We start from the raw sequence: 26725 nt of genomic DNA, 5'->3' as shown, positions 1-26725 counted from the left end.
TTTTTTGGGTGCTTGTGGTTCCTACCCGCACCCAATTTTAAAGTGAGAAATGTAATCATCAAACCACCCAACACATTTCCAAATGAGATGGGCAGCAACCAAGCAAGCTATTTCATTGGTCAGAAGAGCATCTGTAAACCACATGGGCCAGATTTTGATACTCTTACTCATAAGTTCCTTACTTTGCTAGTGTCCTGTTATCAGTGAGCTCACTTGTGGAGTAAGGTGTTTCTGAATGTGAGTGACATTATCAGAAGCAGGCTCTCCGAGCTTTGAACTAGGCTACAGCTAGCAGGAAGAGTCACTTTGAAGAATAAGAACTGTGACAGACAGCTCTGCACACCACATGGGAGTGCTCTCTGGAGCACAGTTTGAGAATCCCTGCTGCAGGCCACATGATGTCTTTCTCCTGATGTCAATGAGACTAAGATGTAGGGACCACTGAGTGAAATCTATGGCTTGTGTTATGCAGTTGGTCAGCCCCCATAATCAGAATGGCCCCTTCTGGTCTTCACATCCATGAAGACTGCATAGAATCATAGAATATCAGGGTTGGAAGGGACCTCAGGAGGTCATCTAATCCAACCCCCTGCTCAAAGCAGGACCAATCCCCAACTAGAGCAAAAGTGGTATGTGGCCTCTGAGTCACAAGATGAGTTACTATTTGACAGCCCAAAACAGCTTGCAAAATAGTCCAGAAGGAACAATAAAAAATAATGAGCTGGGCGGAGCTCCCCTGGGGATCACCAGTAATCACAGTCAGGACTCAACATGGTTAGCGATATGCCACACAGCTAGTTTGCACTGCTGGCTTTTTCATACCTGTGACGATGCGGTTCTGGCGGGACCCAACTGAGAGTGCCAATTCAGGACCAATTGCTTAAACAGGGCAGTCACAGCCCTAGGCTGGGGTTTTTCCACCTCTAAGGCAAACCAAACCAGCCAGACAAAAAGGACTTAGGTTTCACCCCACTGACTAACCACAAGTCACACAAGCAATTTCCTTAGACACTCCAGTCTCCCAGTATCACCACCAGTGCCACTCGTCCTGGGGATGAATGGTTATGAAAACCAACACCCCAATAAAAGAAAAAGGTTCTCTCGATCCCAAAGGACCAAGCCCCAGACCCAGGTCAATATACGCATCAGATCTCACCCACAAATCACGCTGTTGCCAATCCTTTAGAATCGAAAATCTAAAGGTTTATACATAAAGGGAAAAAGGTAGAGATGAGAGCTAGAATTGGTTAAATGGAATCAATTACATACAGTAATGGCAAAGTTCTTAGTTCAGGCTTGTAGCAGTGATGGCATAAACTGCAGGTTCAAATCAAGTCTCTGGAGTACATCCCCAGCTGGGATGGGTCATCAGTCCCTTGTGTAGAGCTTCAGCTTGTAGCAAAGTCCCTCCAGAGGTAAGAAGCAGGACTGAAGACCAGATGGAGATGAGGCATCAGCCTTATATAGGCTCTTCCAGGTGTAAGAACCTCTTTGTCCTTACTGTGGAAAATTACAGCAAAATGGAGTCTGGAGTCACATGGGCCAGTCCCTGCATACTTTGCTGAGTCACAAGGCGTGTCTGCCTTCTCTCCATGGGTCAATTGTATAGCTGATGGTCCTTAATGGGCCATCAAGCAGGCTAGTCAGAGCTAACACCAACTTGTCTGGGACATCACCCAGAAGCACAGCTTAAGTTTGAAGTACAGACAGTATAGAGCCAATACTTATAACTTCAACTACAAAATGATACATACACACAGACAGCATAATCATAACCAGCAACCCATAACCTGGTCTTAGACACCTTATATGACCCCCTTTACCTAAGATTTGGTGCCACTACAGGACCTTGGTTGCAACCCATGTTCTATATGGTCCCAATTTATATCAATAACGTTACAATACCCTTTGCTTTTTCCTCCACCTTGAAGTGGTTAACATTTCCTCCGGGATCTTCCCCTTCTCCTTGCAACCAGGGGGCATAGTAAATGCTGTGGGGAAACATTTCTGGAAACATGTTCTGGAAACATGGCTTCCCCTTAGTGCAGCACTGTTATCTCCATTACGTCACACAATTGCAAGGTGCCGGGCGTCAGGATGGGATTGTTCATGACATCATTCATTCACTGACCACACAAACCTGACACCATCAAATGGGTTTTTTTGCATGGTGCCTCCAGCTCTCACATGAGGTGTATGTGGGCTTTCACATCACCTCTAAAAATAAAGCACAGAAATTAATCAAGGTGGGAAGAGGTGGGGTGGGGCCGTGGGGGAAGGGGTGGAGTGGGGGCAGGGCAGAGCCTGGGACTGAGTGGAGGTTGAGCACTCCCGGGGAAAATTAGAAGCCGGCTTGAGATCCACAAAAACTTTTAAAATCAAAATGGGGGGCCTTGGGCTGCTAAAGTTTGAGAACCGCTGTTGTAATCCATTATTCTGAACAGCATCTAGTGCAATATTTATTACCTTGGCTCGACTTTGCATTTTGCTTGGTGACTTCAAGTTACATCCCAAAACCAATGAGCAGCATATTCAAGAATGATCCTACTATTTTCATAACATAGTTACAGGAAACATGGAATGAATTACTCTCCAGGCTGAAATAGGAAAACTATACTGGCTGGCAGGTCTGTTGGATAGCTCAGGCACTCCAGGCTAAGCTTTCCAGATGCAGACACGAGAGTTACAAATAAAGGGGTCACAGGTCAAATGTGACATGTGACTCCTGTAAATGCTACCAAAGCAAATGTACGGAGTCTACAGCTTGAAAGTAGGGGAAAGGTCAAAGCAAAGAGCTGAGCGGCCATGCTGTCTCAATAGCAGCCAAGTAGAAATGAACCTGAGAACAGGGAAGGCTGCCTCTTAACAAAGGGGAGGTGGTTTTGAATGATAACTGGCAGGCTTTGGAAGTGAAGTCAGCAGGCTCGGTGTTCTCAGCCCTGCAAATACGTGCTGTACGTTCTATGAGGTGTTGTCTTGAAAAACGGGTCAAACATACAGCTCAGCATCTGGATACTTAATGTAAACATAAAACGGGATACATTCTGCCTCTGCTGGGGCGGGACTAATTTATCCCCTGCAGCACTGGGACTTGAGTGACATGAACAAAACAAGAACTTAATTTTTCCACCACCACCACTTAAAAAGGGGGGTTGGTTTCAAAAGGCCTGTTTGTTCTATCAGATTGCAGGGGTATTATTCATTTCTGATGTAATGTAACTACTATACGCCCACCCGATGTCACCCAGGGATGGGTGCCAGAGCAGAGATTTCCTGCTGTTTAGAAACTGGAACTGCCGGCTTTTGTGGCTGATACACTAGGCCAGGGGTGGCCAGCCTGTGGCTATGGACCCACATGCGGCTCTTCAGAAGTTCATATGTGGCTCCTTGTATAGGCACTGACTCCGGGGCTGGAGCTACAGGTGCCAACTTTCCAATGTGCCTGGGGCGGGGGTGCTCACTGCTCAACCCCTGGCTCTGCCATAGGCCCTGCCCCCACTCCACCCCGTCCTGCCCCCTCCTGTGAGCCTGCCATGCCCTCGCTCCTCCCCCTCCCCCCAGAGCCTCCTGCATGCCACAAAACAGCTGATGGGGAGGGAAGGGAAGGTGCTGATTGGCAGAGCTGCCAGTGGGTGGGAGGCGCTGGGAGTGGGTGCGGGAGCTGAGGGGGAGCTAACGTATTACTGTAGCTCTTTGGCAATGTACATTGGTAAATTCTGGCTCCTTCTCAGGCTCAGGTTGGCCACACCTGCACTAGGCAGTCTCCCTCCCCTACAAAAATGGTGAGTCTTGGCCCCCACCATTACATGCCTCCCATTCAGTGAATGTTCTAATTCGCAGCAGAGCACAAACTGATCCCAGGCTGAGGTTTGGAATAGCTCATGTGCCACTGATAGAAACTGAATGGTGGGCACTGGCTGGTACGGCTTAGGCCAGTAAACTATTACAAATTGGGCCAGATCATCAGCTGATTTCAGTGGAGCTATGCTGAGGATCAACCCCATTGACTTCAGCATCACTTTGCCAATTTACACCAGCTTGGGATCTGGCCCATTTAATTCAGAGGAGCTATGCCCGTTTGTGCCGGTTTGGGATCTGGCAAGGTGATTCGGCAGAGAGGCAGCACGTATTAGTGGATTGTGCATGGGACTAGGTACCACAAACACCTGCCCTTGTCACTGACTCACCTCTGGCCTAGAACAAGTCCCTTGAGCCAAATTTTTCAAGCACAGGGGCGGCTTAAAGATAGTCACCTAAATCCGTGTTTATGCACCTGATTGTCTGAAGTGTTGAGCACCCAAAGTCAACGGCAGCTGTGGGTGCTCAGCATGTCAAAATCAGGCAATTTATCTAGGTGCCTAAAACATGGATTTAGGGCCCCACGTTTGAAAAGTTTCGCCTTCCTCCCATGCGGGAAATACATCTTACTTCCCTCTCACATGGGGCTATTGCGAAGGCTTGCTTAGGTGATGCTTTTACAGGGCTTTGAAGATACAGAAGTAAACTCTCTTCTCAGTTACACCCCTTCAGTGCCATGGAAGTGAACAGAGTTGCACTGTGTAGTCAGGCTGTACTGTGCTAGATAAGTGATAAGAGATTTTCCTGGCTATCCCCAAAGGCTGGGAACCACGGTGCTAGAAGAGAAAAGGGAAAGAAGGACTATGTTATAATGCTGCCTTCTGTGATAGGCGCACTCCCCAGACTAATCAGTAACCGGAGTGTGGGATTCTCAGGGAAGGCTGAGTTTGGTCTGGGATGTGGTTTATGTTAAATTAAGTTGGTTTGATTTTACAGGTGCCACAATAAAACCCCTTGGGAGCACGTTGAAACTTCCTGCAGCTTTTGGCAGTTTTTTGTTTGTTGGGGAGGGGAGTGGAAATTGTGAGGGTTTGGGGTTGTTTTTTTTTTTAACAGCCTCAGGCACCCACCTTACAAAGTGCCTGGCATAGGCAGAGCCGCATTGGTGCCAGTGGGGCTCCGTGCACCACACAAATAGACTCCTGTGTATGTACGTTGCACGGTTGGGGAATAGGCCAAGTACAAAACCTCAGCAGAGTCAATAGTATAGAATTCCTCTAAAAGCCCCATTTTCTGCCATTTTGGCTTTCTTGTGGTCTGTGTTCTTCATCGCAAAATGTGACTGTTCTGTTCTCATTACAAAAATAAAACTCTCAAGCCCAGCAATATGTCCAATATCCTCCTTACTATATGTTGCATGAGACACTTTCTAATTACTTTGGTATGCAGCCAGGAGAAAAGTGCAAAAGCTTGAAAGAGTTCCCAGGAGTGAAAGAAGCTATTTTCCACCAGTTGGCTTATCCTAGTCACATACCGTTACTTGGGCTGCTTCTCCCTCCCCGGTTGTTTTCTTTCCCCTCATTTGTTTGGTTTGGTTTTAATCAAATCTGTAAGTAAAACCAGTTGATATCATATAAAAAATTCACTTTCTTTCCTGGCACTTTGTGTTTCTGCCTAATACATAGAAATTTGGAAGGGGGAAAAAAGAAGGAACGAGAGATGGGCCCAAATTAAAACCCTGGATCCAAACTCTCTGGGACTTTGGATCCAGACTCTGTGGCTTGGACCCATTTCTAGTTAATATCCAGGGTGATAGGAGCTGGGAATTCTTCAGAGTTCACGGGGAAATGGCTCAGCCCTGAAAGCAGGGGAGGAAATGTGTCATATTCTCCAGCAGTGACTCTCTGGCTGAGTAAAGCCATGTTGATGGGCTCTAAAGGGAGACGTAGGCAGTTCTCTTAGGCTGCCTAGAAACTGGGAAGTGTGTTTGGATGCATCTTTACAGCTCAGCCAGGCCACCAGTTTAATATCTGGGCATTAAAACATAACACCAATAACTATAATTTCAGCGCTTTGATTTAAACCTACACATTCAAGTAAATTCAGAGCTAAACTAAGATCACCGCACCTTCCTTCAACTCCTTTCACTGTCTCTTTTTCTGCATCATGTTCAAGCTCACCATTCTCATCTTCCCGGCACTACCACCAGTCCTGTTTCTTCCTTCATCCCATTTCCTCCAGCTCTTACTCCTTATACTCAGACTCTCTCCTGACTGCTCCGTTTGTCTCTCTCTTTTTGACTCCCAGCCTTTCATCTTCTTTAGTACCCCACAACATGTTTGGAACAACCTCCCGACCACCCCCACCTCCTATCCAATACTGACTCGAAACCACATTTGGCCGAGCTGCTCTCTCTCTCTCTCTCGTGCACGCTGGGTCTTGGTTTGGGTTTTTCTGCACCACCGTCGCTGCACTGGTGCAAGGCTCTTGCGTAGTGCTGATGAGTTGCACTGGTATAAAAAGTGCCTTATGCCAGTGTAATGCATCTACTAAAAGTCTGCACCAAGTCAGCTGCACCCATGTAGCTGAAAAAGCCCCAATGTAGACAAGGGGTAACATTTCAAAAGCACCTAACCTTAATTCTGCCATTGCCTAATTTTTGAGTGCTTGATGTTGCAACCTTAATAGGTCACTTGTAACATAGTTGTTTGTGTATCGAGCTATGGGCACACAACATTCTGCAGTTGTAGTGTACTGTACTGTACTTTCTCTGCCCCCTGGAGCCTCTTATCTACAGGCACAACCACGTCCAAGACAAACAGAGATCGGTGTGTTCATTGTAGGCGGAAGACATCATGAAACAGTTGAGCTAGGTGTGTTCAGATTGAGACGGGAATCTCAGGTTCCATTCCAGGCTCTAGAGGGACGTGTGCTCTACGGCTCAGATTCTTCTGCCTCTGATGCCTGCCTGAGCTAGGACACCAGATGGTTTAGCTGACTCTCTCACCAGAGACTGCCTACTGCTCTGCCTGCCTGCAAGCCAGAGCCATTAACAGATTACGCTCCCGCCCTGATTGAGGGAGTGGCACCTATAGACTTATTGCTGCCCCGCCCGACTGTGGGCCAGAAGCATTAACAGTGTGCTGTCTTGCTCCGGCTGAGAGCCGGGCTCTCAGACCCAATTGTTGCCTGGCCTGGACTGGACTGCAGGCTTAGACTTATTGATCATAACTGTCAGCTAATTCCCCCCCAGAAGAGAGTCACGCTAGGAGCACTGCAGTGAGAGGGTGTGGCCTCCCTCTCTGACAGACAGGGAGGGGACCGCGACTGTCTTACAAGGATGGCGAGCAGAGCTTGAGCTAGTGCTTGGGAAGCCGTGTTGGGAAGCACCCCCCCCCCCACCTGCAGCAGAGAGACCCTGGGAGAGAGTGTTTAAGGAGAGGGGGAGTCTAAGTGGTCCAGCTAAGCAGCTGGATAGTGGGCTCAAGTGCTCAAGGTGGGGTGCGCAAGGTGTCTGCCCCCCAGGAGTGTGCCTAGGAACCCCCAAGACTGGGGCAGTGGCTGGCTGCTGTTCAGACTCTGACGACTTACAGCATCCAGGGACCAAGGCTTGGGTCCCCCTCACAGCAGCCTGCAGGAGACACCCAACCACATCGCCAACATGGGTCAGTGGAGGAGCCTGGCTCACAGATGAACACAGGGTCACGATAAGGTACCGGCTGCTCTGTAACTCCCATGAGGCACTGCAGCCATTCGGGTGAATGCAGATGAGTGTCAAACTGAGCCAAAATAAAGCTCCCACCGGTTCAGCAATGTCTCCACTCGGAACAGCACAAAACATTCACTGCTTGAAGTTTTTGCCCTGATTCAGGATGAAAACAAATGTTGAAATTCCAGTTTTCAACCCCCTCTTGTAATAAACAATTGCATCTGGCTTTGGTACATTGCCCTATCGTAAATGTATTTCAATAGTGCCAACATTTCACCAGGCCCAGAATACCCTTTGTGGCATGCACCCTACACCTTTCATACATGTAATTAAACTGGTTCTCATTTGGTGCCCTCTCTGCCTGGTTCTCATTAGGTTTTTTATACGGGATACTAATGCTGCATTGTACCGATCACATCACTGTCATCCACTGATACGAGCAGTACGCCTGCCAGGTTTGGGGCTCAAGATCAAAAGTCCATGAGAACAGGCCCAAACTTCTGCTTTTGGAAGCTGTTCCACCTACTCCCTGCTGCAGCCTCATGTACCATGCCCTGCTGAACTTGCTCTCCCCTGACCCATCCCCTCACCATTAGGACTCTATCTTCCTTCCTCTGGGTCTTCTTGGGAACTAGCTCCTGCAATGTCTCCCCTCCCCTCCCCTCGCACCAGGGAGCAGAGACCCTTGCAAGGGTTTCTGGGATTCATTGTGCAGAAGGCAGCAGCAGAGGCTGAAGAAGGGGAATGGCACAGCTCACTCGTTGGGCCAGGTGCTTGTGGGACTCTTGCCAGCTCCCTCCCTCCCTTCCCCCCCACCACCTAAAGTCTCCTTAGGGAAGGAGAAGCCTTACCTGGCAACCCCAAGAAGATGGCTGTGGGGGAATTGGCCAATGAAAAGCCTAGGACTAATGAAAGACAGCTCTGAATGCATACCCTGAAGAGATTTAGGGCCAGGTGAGTGGTGGGGCCAGGCCCTAACAGTACTGACCATTATTTGTATTGCAGGACTATGCTGGGCCTGAAGTACCAGGTCCATTAGCTCTTCACAGTCTCTGAAACACTTGCTCCTGCCTGTTCTGAAAAACTTTATCTATGCAGCCAGTTCTCCAGGCACCAGCATCTCTTCCATCCGTCATCCCCCTCCTCCTCCTCCTCATTTGCATTTGTAAATATAGGTTGCACATTTCTCCTAACAAGCTGAATAAATATAGTGTGCATGGGCTGGGCTTAGCACAACTAGACACGTACGTCGAAGTCAGAGACTCCCTAAAGGCTCACTGCTCGGCAGATAAGAGTTTGCCTGCTTGACCCCCTCTCTGGCATGCCCGTGGATTAGCATGCGTGTGCAAGAGACACCCTCTCGGCCAACACTGGGGATGGAATCAGAGACCTCTACAGCTAAAGACACAACTTGCTTGAGGTTAAGCTAAAGAGCCGGGCTCTACAGCTCGGAGCTGTAACTGACTCATCTCCTCTGTGCATCAGGCACAGTGGGTCACACATGGACATAAGCATGATCCAGTCTGCCCTTTGGAACATGGCATCTATATAGACGCATAGAAGATTAGAGTTGGAAGAGACCTCAGGAGGTCATCTCGTCCAACCCCTGGCCCAAAGCAGGACCAACCAACCCCAACTAAATCATCCCATACAGCTCATCTGTGCCTTCCCTTGCATGAATGCTCCCATATCTTCTGGGAGTGCCTAGGGCCAGCCTTTGAAAAGGCTGGCCAGAACTGAGTGACATTGCAAGAGAGGGGTGAGGCATAAACAACCCTTCATCTCAGAAAGGAGCTGAGAGAAAAAAAAACAGCAACACAGAGACCATTATTGTGTCTTATTTATCCACCGCTGGGCGCTCTGCAGTGCCGAAGAGATGCATTCCCTGCCCTGAAGAGTTTGGAGTCTGGGTTTAGACATAACCTTGTAAGTGGCAACTGATGAAGGGAGAGCAAGGGCTGCAGTTAAGATCATGGGGCTGCTTGTTTACCTATGTGTCTCTTGCTGGCAAAGGCAGGCTTGAGGGAGTGGCCCTTGCAGTGAGCACTGGAGTGGATCCAGGGCAGGAAATCGAATGGGTAGGTTTGTGAGAGAAAGCAAGAGACAAGTGCGCTCATCAGCACACAGGTCAAAGTCCCCAAGCACGAGGGGGGCAGGGAGGAGCTGGGTAGTGGCAGACAACAGCAATGCTAGGAGACCGGAGCGGTGACAGCAGGTAGCTCCAAGGAGGTAATTAAATACACACAAGAGACTCTTCATAACTGGTTATTAGATCACTCGAGTTTTTCCTTTCACCAGATCTAAGAGTCTGATCTCTGCAGTCAACGCAGCAGAATGAATAAGGGGAACAAAGAGCCTGCATGAGAAGAGGGTGACTGGGGACAAAGAAAGGGAAGAAAACCACACTGCAGCTATGTCACAGCCTCTCACCCCAACTTGTGGCCAAACAAACAACACTGAATCATCAGCTTTCAACCCTAACAATGGGCAACCAGCCAGTCCATTCATGCCATCCCTACCACCCCCAGGAAAACACGCGCCTTCTGCATGATCAGGCAGGGTGGCAGCCAACAGCTAACTGGGCCACCCTGACCCTCCCCACAAAGCACAACAGGTACAGCCTAATGCCGGGAAAGCAGAAACAGCTCAAGCCAAGAGCCAGCTCTGAATCTGCACAGAGCTCAGGAGCGTTTGGCTGAAACCACAATACATGAAACGCATTCGGCTCTTTAAATCACTCCGAACAAGGAGCCATGCGAGAGGGTGTTTCAGCCCTTGGAGCTCCCCTAGGAGAAAGCGTGTTGACTCAGGCTGTTTGCACATCGCCTCTAAGCAGCTGGCTGTTGCCAAAGCTGAACTGCAGGAACACAGATGGAGACGTCCCACAGGGGGGAAATGAACCAGGCACCTGATAAATCTGGTGATACGAGGGCTAAGGTAAAAGGCAAGAGCTTTTCAGCATTTGTGCTCATGGCTGTTTTAATGATTTACTTTTGGTCTTGGGGCACTGACCTTACCTTGGTCATGGCAGGGGCTTTTGGAACAGCCTGTCTAAATCAGTCCTCCTTCCCTGTGGCTGATATGTACATTTCTTGTGACTGGTACGGCACGTGAACAGGGGAAGTGGGGTTAAATGGTGTGAGCAGGGGGCTGGGAATCAGGACACCTGGGTTCTACGCCCAGCTCCGTCAGTTGCTCGCTGTCACGTCTAGCCAATGATCCAGTCCTTGTAAAGAGCTTTGAGACAGGGGTGTAGCTAGGAGCGGAAGGGCAATGACAGACTCTGCTAGCTCAGCTACTCCCTCCCCCCCCAACGCCCTCTGCCTAGCTCTGGTGCCCCCAGCTACAGGGCTTCACCTGCCAAGCTGGGCACACACATAGGGCAGTGCAGAAAATAGCAAGGCAGAGCTGCTGGAGCGCAGCTTTCTGAAGAGAAGGTGCATAGCTCCCTCCTGGATTTCAGCTGCACCCCTGCTCACATTTGGGTAGGCCTGGATGCTAAGCTGCAGTCCACCCAGGCTCACCCGTGGCTACGCCCCTGTTTGAGAACTTTGGAGTTAAGACATCACCAAGCCTGTTAGCACAAAGAATTATTACAGTGTCTTTGAAGGAAAGTTAAGCCATGGAGAGCCTAGAGACCCAGCTGGCCCCAGGAGTGATCTACTGGACTTTATTTATTATTGTTTGCAAGGTCCATGCAATTCTTTTTTTAAATAAAGAGTAAAATTAAAGGTGGCATAGTGCTGGGAGAATCTGTAGCCGGCCTTTCGAGCCAGAGCCCAAGGTAGTACTCCTAGCTCCGTCGTGACAGACAGGTGAGCCACCACATTCTTGGGCACAAACTCTCCCCCATCTCCTCCCTCCCCCCACCCCAAGAGGTGACCACAATCCAAGGGCTCACATAACTCTCCTGGGTAGCTGTGGCTGGAGATATGTATGGGCTTCATCAGTCTCTCTTCTGAACACTCCGTGTCTCCATCCATTCCAGACCTGCACCTTCTTTCCCACCACCCTACCTACTTGGAACAACCTCCCAGGGAATGTACATGCATCCCACTACTCTCCTCGCTCAGATGCCCGAACACCTACCTTTTCCATGGAGCGGTCGAGCTGGAGGGACTGGGAACACCCTGCGCTTCCTAGTGTAGCACTTGGTTTGCATGGAGTTCTCTTGCCTTTATACATTTGGGGCTAGAATTACTACTGGCACAAGTGGATGCAACTCTGTTGAAATGACTTGAATCAGATCCCACAGCCAACCTGGCTCATTGTGCCAGACTGGTAGCTCCCGGGGCAGCTAACTGTTGGGCACACGGTTTTGCACTCCCCCCACACCTGTGCTGACAGGGCTAGAGTTAGTCATAGACCATGCATTACACCTGCTATTCAAAGCCAGCACTAGCTTCCAGGTGCAAATCAAGATGCATAAGCCCCAGGTGATTTGGGTCCTGGATTCCTTTCAGATTGCGTCTCCCTTCTGTAACATCATGGCAGTTGAGATCAGCTAGCCGTGAAATCCAATTAGGGTGACCAGATGTTCTGATTTTATAGGGACAGTCCTGATTTTTGGGTCTTTTTCTAATATAGGTTCCTATTAACACCCCCTTACACACACACACACACACACACGTACCGATTTTTCACATTTGCTGTCTGGTCACCCTAACTCCCATTCAATCTCAGTGTAGGACCCTCTACTCTATAGTTTTTTTCCTTCTTCAACACGTTGGTCAAACAGAAGGCTAAGTTCATTGACCTACAGGGCAGAGCACAGCTCATCTGTTGATTCAGGCGACTGCCCAAAAAGATTGATGATAGAGAAGGAGTATTGGAGTTCAGTGGACATTGGGCACCAGATTGTTTTCTTTGGTATATTTGTACACGCACCCACAGACTGCGATGGGCATATTTTATATATTGCAAAACAAATTGCCTCTCCCTTCTGTAACATCATGGCAGTTGAGATCAGCTTAATCTACTGAGCATGCCATCAATTCACAAACTGTGTGCACAGGCAAAGAAATCAATTGGACAATAGAAATATAGCCCTGTACAAACAAGAAACCACAAAAAACGCTGAAGGCAAATATTTAAATTACCTAAAATAAAATTTAAAAGACCTGAAATACCCTTCACTGCACCATAAGTGATGCATCTAAATGACCAGGCCAGGGAAAGAGCTGTCACTGTGACCTTTCTGCCAAGAGCCTGACAGCCTCTAGGGGAGATTTAGAATTCAGATTTGACATTTAAAAAAAATAAAATAGATTGAAGTCAAAGCAGCAGCCAACCCTCTGTTATAAAGCTCAGGGTCACCTCTCCGAGAGGTAACTCAGATCCTGCTGTAGACTGACCGGTTTAAAAATACACGTTCTGAAACTCTAGGAGTTGATTTACCTCCATCAGGCCTCTCCTTTGCAGGTAAGAGGATTAGCCCCACTTTTTTTTTCCCCATTAGAGAGAGAGTGAACAAACTGCCAGACTGACATCTTTGGAGAATGAAATGACACACAAAAAGAGCACAGGCAATAGCAGTGTCAGCTTTTCCATAACACTCTCACAAGAGTTGGTTTGTTAACAGTTCCAACTGTAGTTGTTTGGTTTGGTTTTTCTTAAATGGGTCCCGAGATCAAACCTATTTCATGAAGGCCATTACCCATTACGTGGTAAGTTTTGGACACCACCACCACAGGCTGAATTTGATCTAGTCACCTTAGATGAAAGGCTCTGCTTCCACTATCAATCCACTGAACTGCTCAGTTCCCCCACCCAGAGCAGTTGCAGTCTTCACAAACTGGGCATATCACTGCAGGCAAGCCCATCCCTCTGCCACTGAGGGCTGGTTTGCAATGGAACCAATGTAAATTGGCTCAACCCTGGTGCATGCAGGGTTTCATGGCTCTGCATCCCCCCCAACATGCTTGTGTGTATATATATATTTGTGTGTGTGTGTGTGTGGGGGGGGGGGGTCTTACTATGCCCCAGAATGCAGCAGGTCAGGGCCAGGGATGCTGATGCACTGGCCCTTAAGCAGGGCCGGCTCAGGCTTTTTTGCTGCCCCAAGCAGTGAAGGAAGGGGGAAAAAAAACAAAACTGTGCCGCTTCATTCCTCGGCAGCGGGTCCTTCGGTCCGAGAGCGACTGAGGGACCTGCTGCCGAAGACCCGGACATGCCGCCCCTTCCCATTTGCCGGCCCAAGCACCTGCTTTGTTCGCTGATGCCTGGAGGTGGCCCTGCCCTTAAGGGGGCAGGGATACAAGTGATCCTGACACTGCTGTACTGGAGACATTCTGCCAGCTATGCTGCTCCTCCCCAATGGGAGCCTCTTTTCCACTAGGAGAAAGTGCTGAGTTCCAATTCTGCTACAGATGTGCTTAACCTAGTAGCCATGGGGAAGAGGGACCCTGGCTGTAAAGAAGTAAAATATCTTCCAAACAAGTAAACAGGTTACCAGAGAAGTCAGCTACCTCCCAAGAGCGACTGAAGCACCAGCAGCATTCCAGCTTCTCTCAAAGCTGCTGTTTATATATTTAAAAAATTTGTAATTTCGCACGGCCCCCCCAGTACTACACAGAGAAACAGGAGCATTCTTTACAAATAGCCTTCACTGCAGCAGCACTGGGAGGAAACACACAGCGAGGTAAGTGCAGACAAGAACTGGAGACACTGTAAGAGTCCAATAGAGGGAGAGACTGGGGGAGAGGCGCATTTGGGGGAGTGGCAGGGGGGTACAGAGCCTTTTGCCTCTGCGCTCACTTTGTCTGAAACAAGCACTGAGCAAGTTTGTATTCACCCCAGCAGATTGTGATAGGAGCTTGGTGCTCACCAGGGACAGATCAGGTGCTCATGTCACAAAAGCCAAATTCCCCCCCCCCCCCTCTCGGCACCTTCATTGGTAGAATCAGCAGAGTCACTATAGGCTGAGAAGTGTGGCAGGTCAGGTGGGGGAGCTTGTGCTGCCATCCCCCAGACTGTACCTCTTCTGTGGCTAAGCAGAGATCTTCACGCTCCAGCCCGCAGTCTGGCACTTTTCACTAGCACTAAAATAAATAAAATAAACCCCACCACCCCTGCAAAAAAAAAACAACCTTGAGTTTAATTCCCCCCTGGACAAGATAAGGAAGGATCCACTCATTCAGCTACTTAACTGTAACTCTACCTAGGCTCCTGTCAGCTCCCCTAGGAAAGCCCTTGGGACCTAGTTCCAGCTAAAAGTAGGGAGAGGCTGATCCCTTGAGAACTGGCAGGACTGGTAATGCCCAGTGTTCCATTCAGGGCTTCTGGGCTGTAAAGGCTCCAGCTGGACAGAATTACATTTGCAGAGGTACCAAACTGTAAACTATGAGCCAACTGTGTTTACCAAAGTGCAATCAGGCTATGCAAATTGGTGCTTATGATGCAGCAGCTCTTCCCGTTTGTTTTTTTAAAGTACATAACGCCGTCGGGGACAGACAGAGTTTAGAAAATGCTTCCTATATGACAAGAAGGCGATACTGAAAGAAACATCTTCTGAACTTTTTTTAAACCTCTCAGTTCAATGAAAGAACTAGAATACTAGTGACAGCAGAACTCTACAGTCATTAGAAGAACAATGGGTGAAATCCTGACTCTATTGAAACAAATGGGAGTTTTGCCATTAATTTCAGTGGAGCCGCCCAATGATTCCTTACCTTAATAACTGTCAAAATATGCATGCGCACGCGCACACACACACTCTCTCTCAAGTGATCTATTTGGCTTGAAACCAATTAATATTAACACAGTTTTGGTGTTTGCTATGAGGAGATAAAAAACAAAGCAAAGGGCGCCTCTGTTGGTTGGTATCTGTAAGAGAAATGAGGAGGCAAGGTTGGGTTTTTTGGGTTGGTTTTGTTTTAAAATTGCAGAAGGGAGGCTAAAGTTTGTTAATTACATGAGAGAGTCAGAATTAGAAATGGACATATAAAATTTAATAGCTTTGGTTTAAAACACCTCTTCAATTATACAATTAAAAAAACAGTAGGCAAGACCAAAAACTCCAGTTTGATAAAACATACAACGTTGCTATTATTACAAGACCCGTTTCCCAGAGTATTTTATAGTGGAAAACACTCCCTAATTTAAGTCACATACTTCATTAAGATAACAGTGATAAGAAATAACATTCATATCAAGTCTACGTCTATAAATGATCTAAATCTACTTCCCTAGCCCTAGACTGATTCTGTAATAAAACTTCCACTTCTACGTGAGTGTATAAGAATTCCCTCGCCACAGTAACATTTCCCCCCTGAATTCATAAATGGAAGCCCAAATTGCAGTAAATTCAGAGAAACTTGGAGTACAGCAGACTTCTGTTTTTCCCTTAAAACCAGGATGTGCTTAGGAGCGATTACATGTTGGGTTCAGTCTCATCAATATGCCCATGGCATTATACGGCATGTTTCTTTTCCAGGGTTCAGTCCTACAGGCTGTCTGCAGTCTGCAAAAGCACTGAGCACTCACTGTTTGCTGAACACCTGCACAGAAAGATTTTCACACAGCATGGAATATGGAGTGCTCAGTAGCTCAGCAGATCTCTGTCCCTGCACCAAATTGATCACTGAGGAGTAATGGAGGGGAAGCAGGCCTGGTGCTGGAAGACAGGGGAATAGTCAGAGTAAAGGCTATGATACAATGCATAGCAGCAATTTTAAATATTTTTTTAATATTAAATATTTTAATATTTAACAGTGTTTCGGTCAAGGCAGCCACTGCTCAGTTTCTCCTCTCGCAGATACAGGCTCGATGCTTCATGATGAACACTGAGCATGGGCTGCTTGCCAGCCTGGAGGACCCACTCCCCCTACACCTTCTTGGATTGCGAGCATTGTGCTACATGGCCCTACTGGTGGTTTGGGCCTTAATCTCTCAATCCTTATCTATTCACCGGCAGGATCAAGTTCTCAGGATCATAGGGACTGCCAGACCGGATCAGCGTAGTGGCCCATCTAGTCCAATATCTTGTCTCTGACAAAGAATCCTGTGGCACCTTATAGACTAACAGATGTTTTGCAGCAAAAGCTTTTGTGGGTGAATGCCACGAAGTGGGCATTCACCCACGAAAGCTCATGCTGCAAAACGTCTGTTAGTCTATAAGGTGCCACAGGATTCTTTGCTGCTTTTACAGAACCAGACTAACACGGCTACCCCTCTGATACTTGTCTCTGACAGTAGCCAGCACCAGATTCAGAAGGTGGTGTGGGAAATCCTGGAGCAGGGAGTTACAGAATAGCTGGCCATAGGGAAAACTTCTTCATAAACCCAAGAGGTTGGCTTAGCCCCTGGACGCACAAGCCCACAGCTCCTCTCAGGTTCAAGACTGAGAATATACAATCTCACTACGGGCACAGAATATGAGTAACAGCCATTGTAGAACTTAAGCTTGTGTTGTACACTGCCAAATAAACCCACCACACCTCACTGTACAGAGGGGTCTGCTGTATAGTAGGCATCATTCCTTCTGTTTAGGAAAATCCTCTTTAAACAAGTCATCTCTGTGCATGCTATACAATGTGCGCTCAGGTTTGGCACATACTAGGTTTTTAAATAACTGTTTGCCTGTATATAGTATCCTTTTAGGGAGGCTTCATTGCATATATTCACTGTATATACACATGAACACCATCTTTTTTATATATATATTATATATGATTCATATGTACACATTTACAAACCTTCAAAAATATATTGCACTTATATACAATACAGCTTCATGTCAAATGAGTTCACACAGTAACTTAGATAAGTTCTTCATGAGCAAGGCAGTTTTACATTCCCCCCAAAATTATACAAGTGATTTCAGCAACATGCCCTGTTCAGCAGTAAACATTATTGAGTCTAGTCTCCCATATCCACCTGCAGCTCCCATTAGCATGAATGGGAGTTGTGCAGCTGCATCTAGCAGAGAGCAGTCCAATAAGACACCATTAGCTGATAGGCTCATATGAATATTTAATAGATAAATAGAAGTTAGAATATCACCACTATTTCAAGGCTTCTCTCCCCATCCCCATTTGCTAATGTTTTTGTACATAAATATTATTTAATTCCTGATATCTTTGTTCACTCATTTCAAGTGCACTGAGTTAATGAGCATTGTTTTGTCCTTATGGAAGAACAGAAACGTGACTGTAGCAACTTTGCTAAACAAAGACTGCTCCGATCCCTGGAAGAACTCACCCACTGGGTTTCTTCTAGAGAAAGTGATTACAGACTAAATTACAGAAAAATGTTCATCTGAGACCTTCATTTAAAATCCACAGAGGTTTGATGGCTTTGGTTTTAGATCTCAGTAAGAGTGAGCTTGTAAGATCCTCCAGCCTCTTCAATCTGTAGCTGGAAGGTGTCTTCATTCGAATAGTGCTTCACAATATTGTCGTCCATGTTGATCAGGATTCTAGGAAGTAAGGCTGGTAAGTATTACCGTTTAAAGTGCAGAAGTTACCAGAAATGCATTAAGTGTTGCTAATTTAAAGCTAAGAGAACACCTCTGGACTGCCCAGAAATAACTTGGGATCTCTGCTACCCCTCTTTGACAATTCACCTCCTATCATGATTTAACTCAGTGGTTCTCAACCAGGGGTACGTGTACCCCTGGGGGTACTCAGACGTCTTCCAGGGGCTACATCAACTCATCTAGATATTTTCCTAGTTTTATAACAGGCTACAGAAAAAGCACTGGCGAAGTTGGTACAAACTAAAATTTCATACAGACAATGACTTGTTTATACTGCTCTATATATTATACACTGAAATGTAAGTACAATATTTATATTCCTATTGATTTATTTTATAAATGAGTAAAAATGAGAATGTAAGCAATTTTTCAGTAATAGTGTGCTGTGACACAACTGTATTTTTATGTCTGATTTTGTAAGCAAATAGTTTTTAAGTGAGGTGAAACTTGGGGTATGGAAGACAAATCAGACTCCTGAAAGGGGTACAGTGGTCTGGAAAGGTTGAGAACCACTGGTTTAACTGATCTAATCTGCTTCAAAAGTTGCTGCTGTGGCTTCAAGCCACACTTACAAACCATTGTCCACAACCTGAAAGAGCTGCAACGGAGGGAGAATGGGAAAGGGAAGGAGAATGATCTAAAAAATGACAAAAACAGAGTTGGGAGAGAGTCTCTCTCTCACACACGCCTGGCTGTGACACTCACCTGACTACAAGACACAGACAGAGCATGGTCTTAGACCTGGGTCTCCCGATTCCACTTTGTATAAATAAATATTCACTGGTGCAGGGACTTGGACCAAGGTCTCACATTCCAGGTGAATGCCCTAAGCACTGGGCCAGAGAGTCAGTCTCTCGCTTTCTGTCCCAATGAATGTTTGTTTATTTATACAAAAAGTGGAACAACTCCAACAGGAGAGACAGAGACAGACCCCATCCCAGAATAGCCTGGGGGACAGGGCACTTACCTGGGATGCAGTAGACCCAGGTACAAGTCCCTGCTCTGAATCAGGATGCTGGAGGCATCCCAGGCAAGTCCCATAACCAGTGGGCTTTAGTTATTCTGGGGTGCAGCCTCTATATTTTTTGCAGAAAATATTAAAAGGTTTGAGGTTTGTCCCACAGCAGAACAGGAAATTTTTTGAAATCTTGAAGGTTTTCATGGGATGGGAAAACCTTTTCCAACACAGCACTCCTGACCCACAATCTTTGTGAAGCTAAATCAGTTTCAAGACACATGGACAGTTCACAAAGCTCTGAACTGGTTCAGCTGGACACCTAACAAATATAGAGACAAGGTGGGTGAGGCAGTATCTTTTATTGGAGCAACTTCTGTTTGTGTAGCTCAAAAGCTTGTCTGCCTCACCGAGATCCTCCTCATGTCTGGGAAAGGTACTCAGAGGGTATGTCTACACAGCAACTAGACACCATGTCAGCTGACTTGGGCTTGTGAGGCTCTTTCACTGCTATGTAGACATCTGGGTTTGGGCTGGAGCACAGACTCTAGGACTCTGTGGGCCCAGGCCTGAGCCCAGAAGTCTATATAGCAGTGAAACAGCCCCAAAGCCTGAGCCCATGTCAGCTGGCATAAGCCAGCCGTGGGTTTTTCTTTGCTGTGTAGACATACCCAGAGTGTCACAGCTAAATACAAGGAGGAACAGGCTGTTTAGCATAAGTAGTGAACAAACATTTCAAGGGACCATTCAAGCTACAACACTGCACACAACCTAACAATTACAGATGTGACAAAACAAAACACAACAGGGATGGCAGTTCAATTGCTGCAATCTGGACACATCAGATCACTTCCTCTTTTCCTGAAATGGTCTTTATGGATACAGATGCCTGTCTAAATTGACCTGCCTTTGGTTAGCAAAGCACACTTTCAATTCACAGCTTTCCTAGGCAGTCCTGCTTTAGTCCTTTGACTCATACGAGGACAGCTCTTTACAGCACATTCCAAAGGCATGCAAACTTTAAGGATTGAATACGGTGTCTAGTTCTGGTGTCCACAATTCAAAAAAAGAGGATAAATAATTGGAGCGGGTTCAGAGAAGAGCCATGCGCATGATTAAAAGGGTGGAAAACATGCCTTAACCTTACAGTGAAAGACTCAAGGAGCTCAGTATATTTACCTTAACAAAGAGAAAGATAAGGAGAGAGTTGATTACAGTCTGTAAATACCTACACAGGGAACAGAATATTGATAATAGAGGGCTCATCAATCTAGCAGACAGAGGTATAAACAAGATCCAATGGCTGGAAGCTGAAACTAGACAAATTCAGACTAGAAATAAAGTGCAGGGATTTTTTGTTTTTGTTTTGTTTTAAACAAAGTGAGGGAATTAAAGGCAGTGGTGGATTCTCCATCAGTAGCCATTTTTAAATCAACACTGGTGTTTTCCTAAAAAAAGATCTGCTCTAGTTCAAACAGGAATCAATTCAGGGAAGTACTGTGGTCTATGTTATGCATGAGGTCGGACTAGATGATCAAAATGGTCCCTACTGGTCTTGTAAATCAATCAATCAATCTATGAATTTTGGAACAGATTTAGCATCTGTGTTGTGTTTGAAGGGAGCATGTGTGCATGCAGGGAGTTTATAATGTGTATTTTTTCCCCTAAGGGCTGGACAATAACGCAAGATATCACTCTTTCTTTGGAAAGCTGCGGTAGATGCTGCTTAAGACATACTCACCCTTTTTTACATTTCTTGAAGATTTTTCCAATTTTATCAAAAGGAACATCATACTTGTCAGATATCTAGAACATAAAAAGAAAACAGTCCCTAAATCAGGGAGACTGTAGGCCACTTTGTATTTCACTTACTCAGATGCATGACACAATGATGTAAATCAAACAAAACCCCTGCCTTGAAAGACTGACACTGACATTCCTAAAAAGTAATCCAATCAACAGGACATGACAATTTTTAATTATTTCCAGTTTACCAGCTGATTAATTACTAGGACAGGAATGCAATCAGTTTCAATGCTTAATTTTCTTATCTTCACTTTGAAGTTCCTGGTCAAATTTTCCAAACATCCATATTTAAACAACTAAATAAAATTGTTCTCACGACTGAGCAAACCCTCTGATTTCAATAAACAAAACAACTGAATCATGTTTTAACCAGGACCGCCTCTATCGGGTGGTAACTGGGTTCCACACCATGGTGGCTTTATGTATGGCAGAACAGGCATCGCTTAAAAAAAACGGGCATCGCTCACCAGGGATCTTAGTTTTCCGTGATAAAAAAATAAACAAAATTATCCGATAAAAACCCTCATTTTTCTGCAAGTAAAATGAAATGCTGAACTTTAGTTTCCCTAGCCTCTCTCTCTCTCTCTCTCTCTATTATATATATATATACATATATATACACATATATATACACATACACTTGTAAAATGCTGGAATGATCCAGTCACAGTGCATTGTTTCAAGGGGGAGGGATAGCTCAGTGGTTTGAGCATTGGCCTGCTAAACCCAGGGTTGTGAGCTCAATCCTTGAGGGGGCCACTTCGGGATCCAGGGCAAAATCAGTACTTGGTCCTGCTAGTGAAGGCAGGGGGCTGGACTCAATGACCTTTCAGGGTTCCTTCCAGCTCTATAAGTTATTTTCTTTTTCCTTATTTTACTGTTGTCAATGACCCTTCTGTTTCAGTCTCATTTTTGTTTTTCTGTTTATGTTTAGCACTTTGATGTGTTCTACAATTGTCTGCCTTTGAACGTAATCTCCAGCCTTGCTGCAAACAGTACAGCACATCACCAGCCATGTGAAATTTGTCCTTGCCAAACTCAGTGACACAGTCTTAAGGGGTGATTTTTAAAGTTTTCAGCATCTTTTCAGAACTTTACTCACATCTGGAGGCTGAAGTGAAATTTGAGATGCCTTAAAACACAAACACCTATACTCCATTACGTAACCTGCGATGTTTCACTCCATATTCTTCATGAAAATATACTTATGATATGAATATGACGTAACTGAGTGAGCCTTGTAAGACATCATTGGAAAGCTTATAATTTACTGAATGTGATTATCCAATTTGTATTCCTGTATCATTTCAGTATCTGAAGTTAAGAATATTGACTATGTGTTTGTATTTCAACTATGCTACTTTGGGTGACGCCCACTGCTAACACTTCAGGTATAACAACAGAAAAAGCCAGACAGGGAGGATGGCCCATCAGCGACGACAATGGACTGTGAAAAGGCTTGGTGTTCCTGCGGACACATACTGCCACTGACTCATGGACACTGTGATCCTACAGAGGCAGGTGGTCTTGTCACCTGATACTAAACGTTACCTGGGACTTCTTGTAACTTTCCACTGGAAAGGAAGGGGGAGGGGTCAAATTTGGGAAACAGGATTCCTGCCTTATGTAAATCCTATTTAAGGGTGGGGAGGAAGGCAAACGAGGCTCCTCCTCTCCATGGCCTGTCTGCCCAAGAAAGAAGCATTGCTAAAGCCACCTGAAGGGAGGCAAGCAGGGGTGTGGGGTGAGTCCAGGCTGGGCCCCTCTCTCAGGCTAGAAAGAAAATATAACTGGAACTCTGAACCACAGAAACTTTGCAACCTGCCTAAAACAACATTTAGGGTAAGAAATTACATTTCTTAACTTGTTTCTTAAGTATATTGAGCTTAGCTTGAGTATTTTGCTTTATTTGGTCAGTAATCTGCTTTGTTCTGTCTATTATCTCTTATTATTTAAAATTTACCTTTGGTAGTTAATAACATTTGTTTTGTTTATTATTAAACCCAGTTTTTGTAATTTCTAACAGGGGGGCAAGAAGTCGTGCACATCTCTCTTCACACTGAGGAAGAGGGCAAATTTTATGAGCTTGCACTGTACAAATATTTCTCTACAGTGCAAGACAGTAGTATTTTTGGTTTATTTCCCAAAAGGGGTGGGCACATGCTGGGGGAGCCCTCTCACACAGAGCTGACTTCAGCCGGGGGGGGGGGGGTGCGTGTGTGTGTGGCAAGAGGCCGGAGAGCCTAATTCAGCAAAGCGGGGAGAGAGAACCCAGGCTGATTGGGCAGGGGAGGCTCAGTTAAACCCCAGCACATCAGGTGGCATCCCAGAAGGGGGGGAGGGGGGGTCCAATCTGTCACAAACTGTTCCCGGTATAGAGAGGTTATTAGAGTATGTTTAGCTATGTAAATTTAAAGCACATTTAAAAAAAGATCAATCACAAGAGGGGGGAGGTTTTGCGCATTGAATAGATGACACTGGTACTTTCAGTAAAATGTAGTTACTAATTATGTACTTTAAAAAAAATAATGTAGACACTAAAAAGAGTCCCTATAAAATCGCAAATATTTTTCCATGTCAAATGGATTTCTAGGATCCCTGTTGATCACACTTCAGCCCTCTCTGCACTCAAGATAACACGCTGGTAGTTGAATTGGTTTTTACATATGTTTTGCACAACTTTCCCAATTTCAGGAGCTACTTTACAGCCCGCCAGTGGAAGCCAGTGTTGTTCTTCGTCCGTGCAAGAGAAAGGGATTGGGCACCCCAACCAGGTCTATTACTGAAGTTACACTCTTGTGATTTCAGAGTGGTGGGGGTGGTCTAGAAGAGGGGAAGTATCAATGGAGAAACCCCTGGGAGAGGGCAGGACATGTTACGCCCCCACCTCCCAGAAGCGATGAGGTGAGGAACTCACATGCTCTGCTAAGGAAAGAAGATGACTGCAAATATCCCACAATAAAACTGGCAAAACGAGCTCAGTATAAAAAACAGCAGTCACCTCATTAAGTATTTTATTACATAAACCACCATAAAACCCGTAACAAAGTGGTTGCTATTGTTCTACATCCAATTTTCTTTGGCAAGCTGCTTTAGCTACAGTTTGTTTTTGTTCTAATCTCACACTGATAGCAAATATCCATCTTGCATTAAGCAGATTTAGATCTGTTCTAGTGCAGACATTCTGCTTGCTCCTACATCAGGGTCTGAGTAGAACATGCTACAATTAGGTTGATAATCTCCTCTTCTTCCCCCTTTTACCCCCAAAGATTAGATGCAAGTACAAATCACAACAGCCATGATGGAATCTCAGATTAGGGAATGGATTTTGGATCCCAAGGCTAAGGCTAATAAGGTGATATCAAAGTGATAGCACTCAAACCCTTCAACCTTAACAAGGCACTGGTTGGACAAAGACCAAGCAAGTAAAATCAAATGACCAAGAAGTTTCAATGTTGTAAATTCAACAGGCACTCCCCAAAGTAACCTCTACACTTTCCTTGCACCCCAGCGGGCAACTGGAGGAGTGGGTGATATTTTGCAGTCTAAGGCTTGTCGACACTGCACCACAATGCAGACTATGGGGGTGTGAATTGCAAAGTGCACCAAAATTTCATGCACTAACTGCCCTGCGTGGCGGCTGCTGGTGCAAACGAAGAAGGTATCTAGCTTGTGTTAACATAGTCCTGTTTGAAACCAGACCTTTTTAGTTTGTACCAGCAGCTTCCACACAGAGCAGTTAAAGCACAAATTTTTGGTGTGCTCTGCGATTCACACCCCTGTAATCTACATTGTGGTGCAGCACAGACAGAGTTTAAAACTCACACTATTGTAGCCAGTAGCAAGAGCTACAGTTAAGGGTGCACAGCAGTTTCCATTCCCACCTCCCTGTTTTCACATGCTCACAACTTTCTGATTTTAATTTATGTTTTCCAGGCTTGGTCTTAGACTAAAGAATAATTTTATTTGTGAGTGCATGTGGGCATGTCTATATAAATTTAAAGCAAAATCCCTTCAGCCATTTTTTATTATGGATAATAAAAAACCCACCACTTTTCTCATTGCAAAAATAGATATTTTGCTGTAACCCTTGTTCAAAAACACCTTGAAATTTAGCATTAAAATAGTCCCTGGGAATGAGGATACAATTTGCTAGGCTTAGAGGGAAAACAGAAAGTAATGAGAGACTGACAAAAATAAAAGTAATTTGAACATGCTCCAGAAACTGTTCCAGCAACTAATTAAAATGTTACCCCCAACTATGAAAAACAGTCACACAGTAGGACCCTGAGGATTAGTTTTGATAGCAATGGGAAAATCTGAAAAAGTGTCTTCTGCAGCTCAGTGAAGAGAGGATCTGCATGAAAAACAAACCTAGGAGTGTATATTTTCCAATGTGACTAGTGATTTTGGGTGCATCAAGATTTTGGACGTCCAGTCTGAGCCACCTAAAAGGTGCCTGATGTTCACAGAGTGCTGAGCAGCACCCACTCTTCAAAAATCAAACCCATTTAAGAGGTCTCTAAGTTGGACACACAAAAATGGAGGCTCCCAAAAAATCACTAGTCACATGAATATTTAAGCCACATCTGCTTTCTTATGTGGAGATTATTCAAACGGTGAATTCTTAAGTATAGAAAAATAGATCCCAAGCAAGCGTGTTTAATATTTCTAGAATCCAGCTATTCTTGACTGAGATCACTACTTAGAATGTATGAGGAACTATCGCTAAGCTCACTGGAGCCCACCGAAGACTTAGCTGCTCCCCAATGAGCTAACCCCACCCCAGCACCAATGAAGGATGCCAGTAAGGAACTCTCTTTGCTTGCTCTATTTTTCAAAGTCAGCTTTAAGTAGAAGCTGACGAGTTAACTGCAGTGTTCTCCCCTGTACTCAAAGGTCACTTAGGTGGAGAACCAGCCCCTACTTTTTAACTGGAAGCAACAGAAATATTTACATGACTCAAGCTGTGGCTATGATTCAAGCTCAGTCATACTCCAAGTATTTAGGGTCTAACAATAGGGAACCAGGTGTTGTGTCCGGTCTGTGAAGCCATGAGCATAAGGTTTTATGAACTGCCCTGATACTTACAGCTTCCATTAGACCTTTCAGAGATGGTGTCTTTAGCATAAGTGCATCGAAGACTTCTTCCGACTCCTTTCGGACATACAGCAACACTGAATGCAAACCAGAGAGTGATTTAATATATATTTGTTCCTTGAGGACGAGGCATAAGTGAGTGTTGTGAAAGCACAGAGTAACACACATTACAATAATGCAGCAAAGATATGCATATAAACTTAGTTAAATCAAAAATGTACCTTTTACATGCTTGTTGAAAGAGTGACAAGCAACAAGACATGCAGAAGTGTCCCAAGCTCAGGTGCTAAACACCTTTGCCTTTGAAACTATCCTGCATTTGTCTTCGTTTGTTAATGAGATAAAAGGGTACACTGGAAATGCTTTTAGAGAAGTCAGTAGTTGAACAAGTGGAACACACATCCTTCAGAGTCTCTTGGCTATGGCCCATGCTATTCGGCTGCCTGGAGAAACTGTTAAATAAAATAATGCAGCAGATAACCAGTCCAGTTACTCATGCTGAAAAGACTGTTACTTACCTCTTGTAACTGTTGTTCTTTGAGATGTGTTGTTCATGTCCATTCCAATTAGGTGAATTCCAAGTTCACCATTGGAGGAGGGTAGGAGTTATGGAACAATTGCGGAACAGCTCTGCTGACCACTGCATCATCTCTGGCCTGTTGGTTGACAGCATAGTGAGCTGTAAACATGTGCACTGAAGACCAGGTGGCTGCCTTGCAGATCTCCTGGATGGGGACCTGAGCCAGAAAGGCAGTCGAAGATGCCTGCGCTCTGGTCAAATGGGCTGTAATCGCTGGGGCTGAGACCTTGGCCAGCTCGTAGCACGTGCAAATGCAGTCTGTGATCCAGGACAATATGCGTTACGCAGAGACTGGAAGGC

At 45.6% G+C, this 26725-nt stretch overlaps 1 protein-coding gene across 6 annotated transcripts in view; it reads right to left on the bottom strand.

Annotated features, from left to right (window-relative positions):
• Positions 1–15502: 15502 nt before the first annotated feature.
• Positions 15503–26725, bottom strand: part of GRHL1 (grainyhead like transcription factor 1) — an 86811-nt gene continuing 75588 nt past the window's right edge. For 5 of the 6 annotated variants that reach the window (XM_039530309.1, XM_039530304.1, XM_039530306.1 and 2 more), the window contains 3 exons: positions 25837–25922; positions 20681–20745; positions 16798–17924 (listed from right to left, as the gene is read on the bottom strand). In XM_039530309.1, coding sequence (XP_039386243.1) covers positions 17810–17924; positions 20681–20745; positions 25837–25922 — 266 coding nt within the window. In that variant the 3' untranslated portion in view covers positions 16798–17809. Of the gene's footprint in view, positions 16122–16797; positions 17925–20680; positions 20746–25836; positions 25923–26725 lie in introns of those variants that run through there. The other variant, XM_039530305.1, reaches the window with a different exon arrangement.

Source organism: Mauremys reevesii, linkage group 3 (assembly GCF_016161935.1).
Source record: "Mauremys reevesii isolate NIE-2019 linkage group 3, ASM1616193v1, whole genome shotgun sequence".
Taxonomy (NCBI): Eukaryota; Metazoa; Chordata; order Testudines; family Geoemydidae; genus Mauremys; species Mauremys reevesii.
Note: the sequence above shows the minus strand (reverse complement) of the source record. Positions and strands in the feature narration are given on the sequence as shown.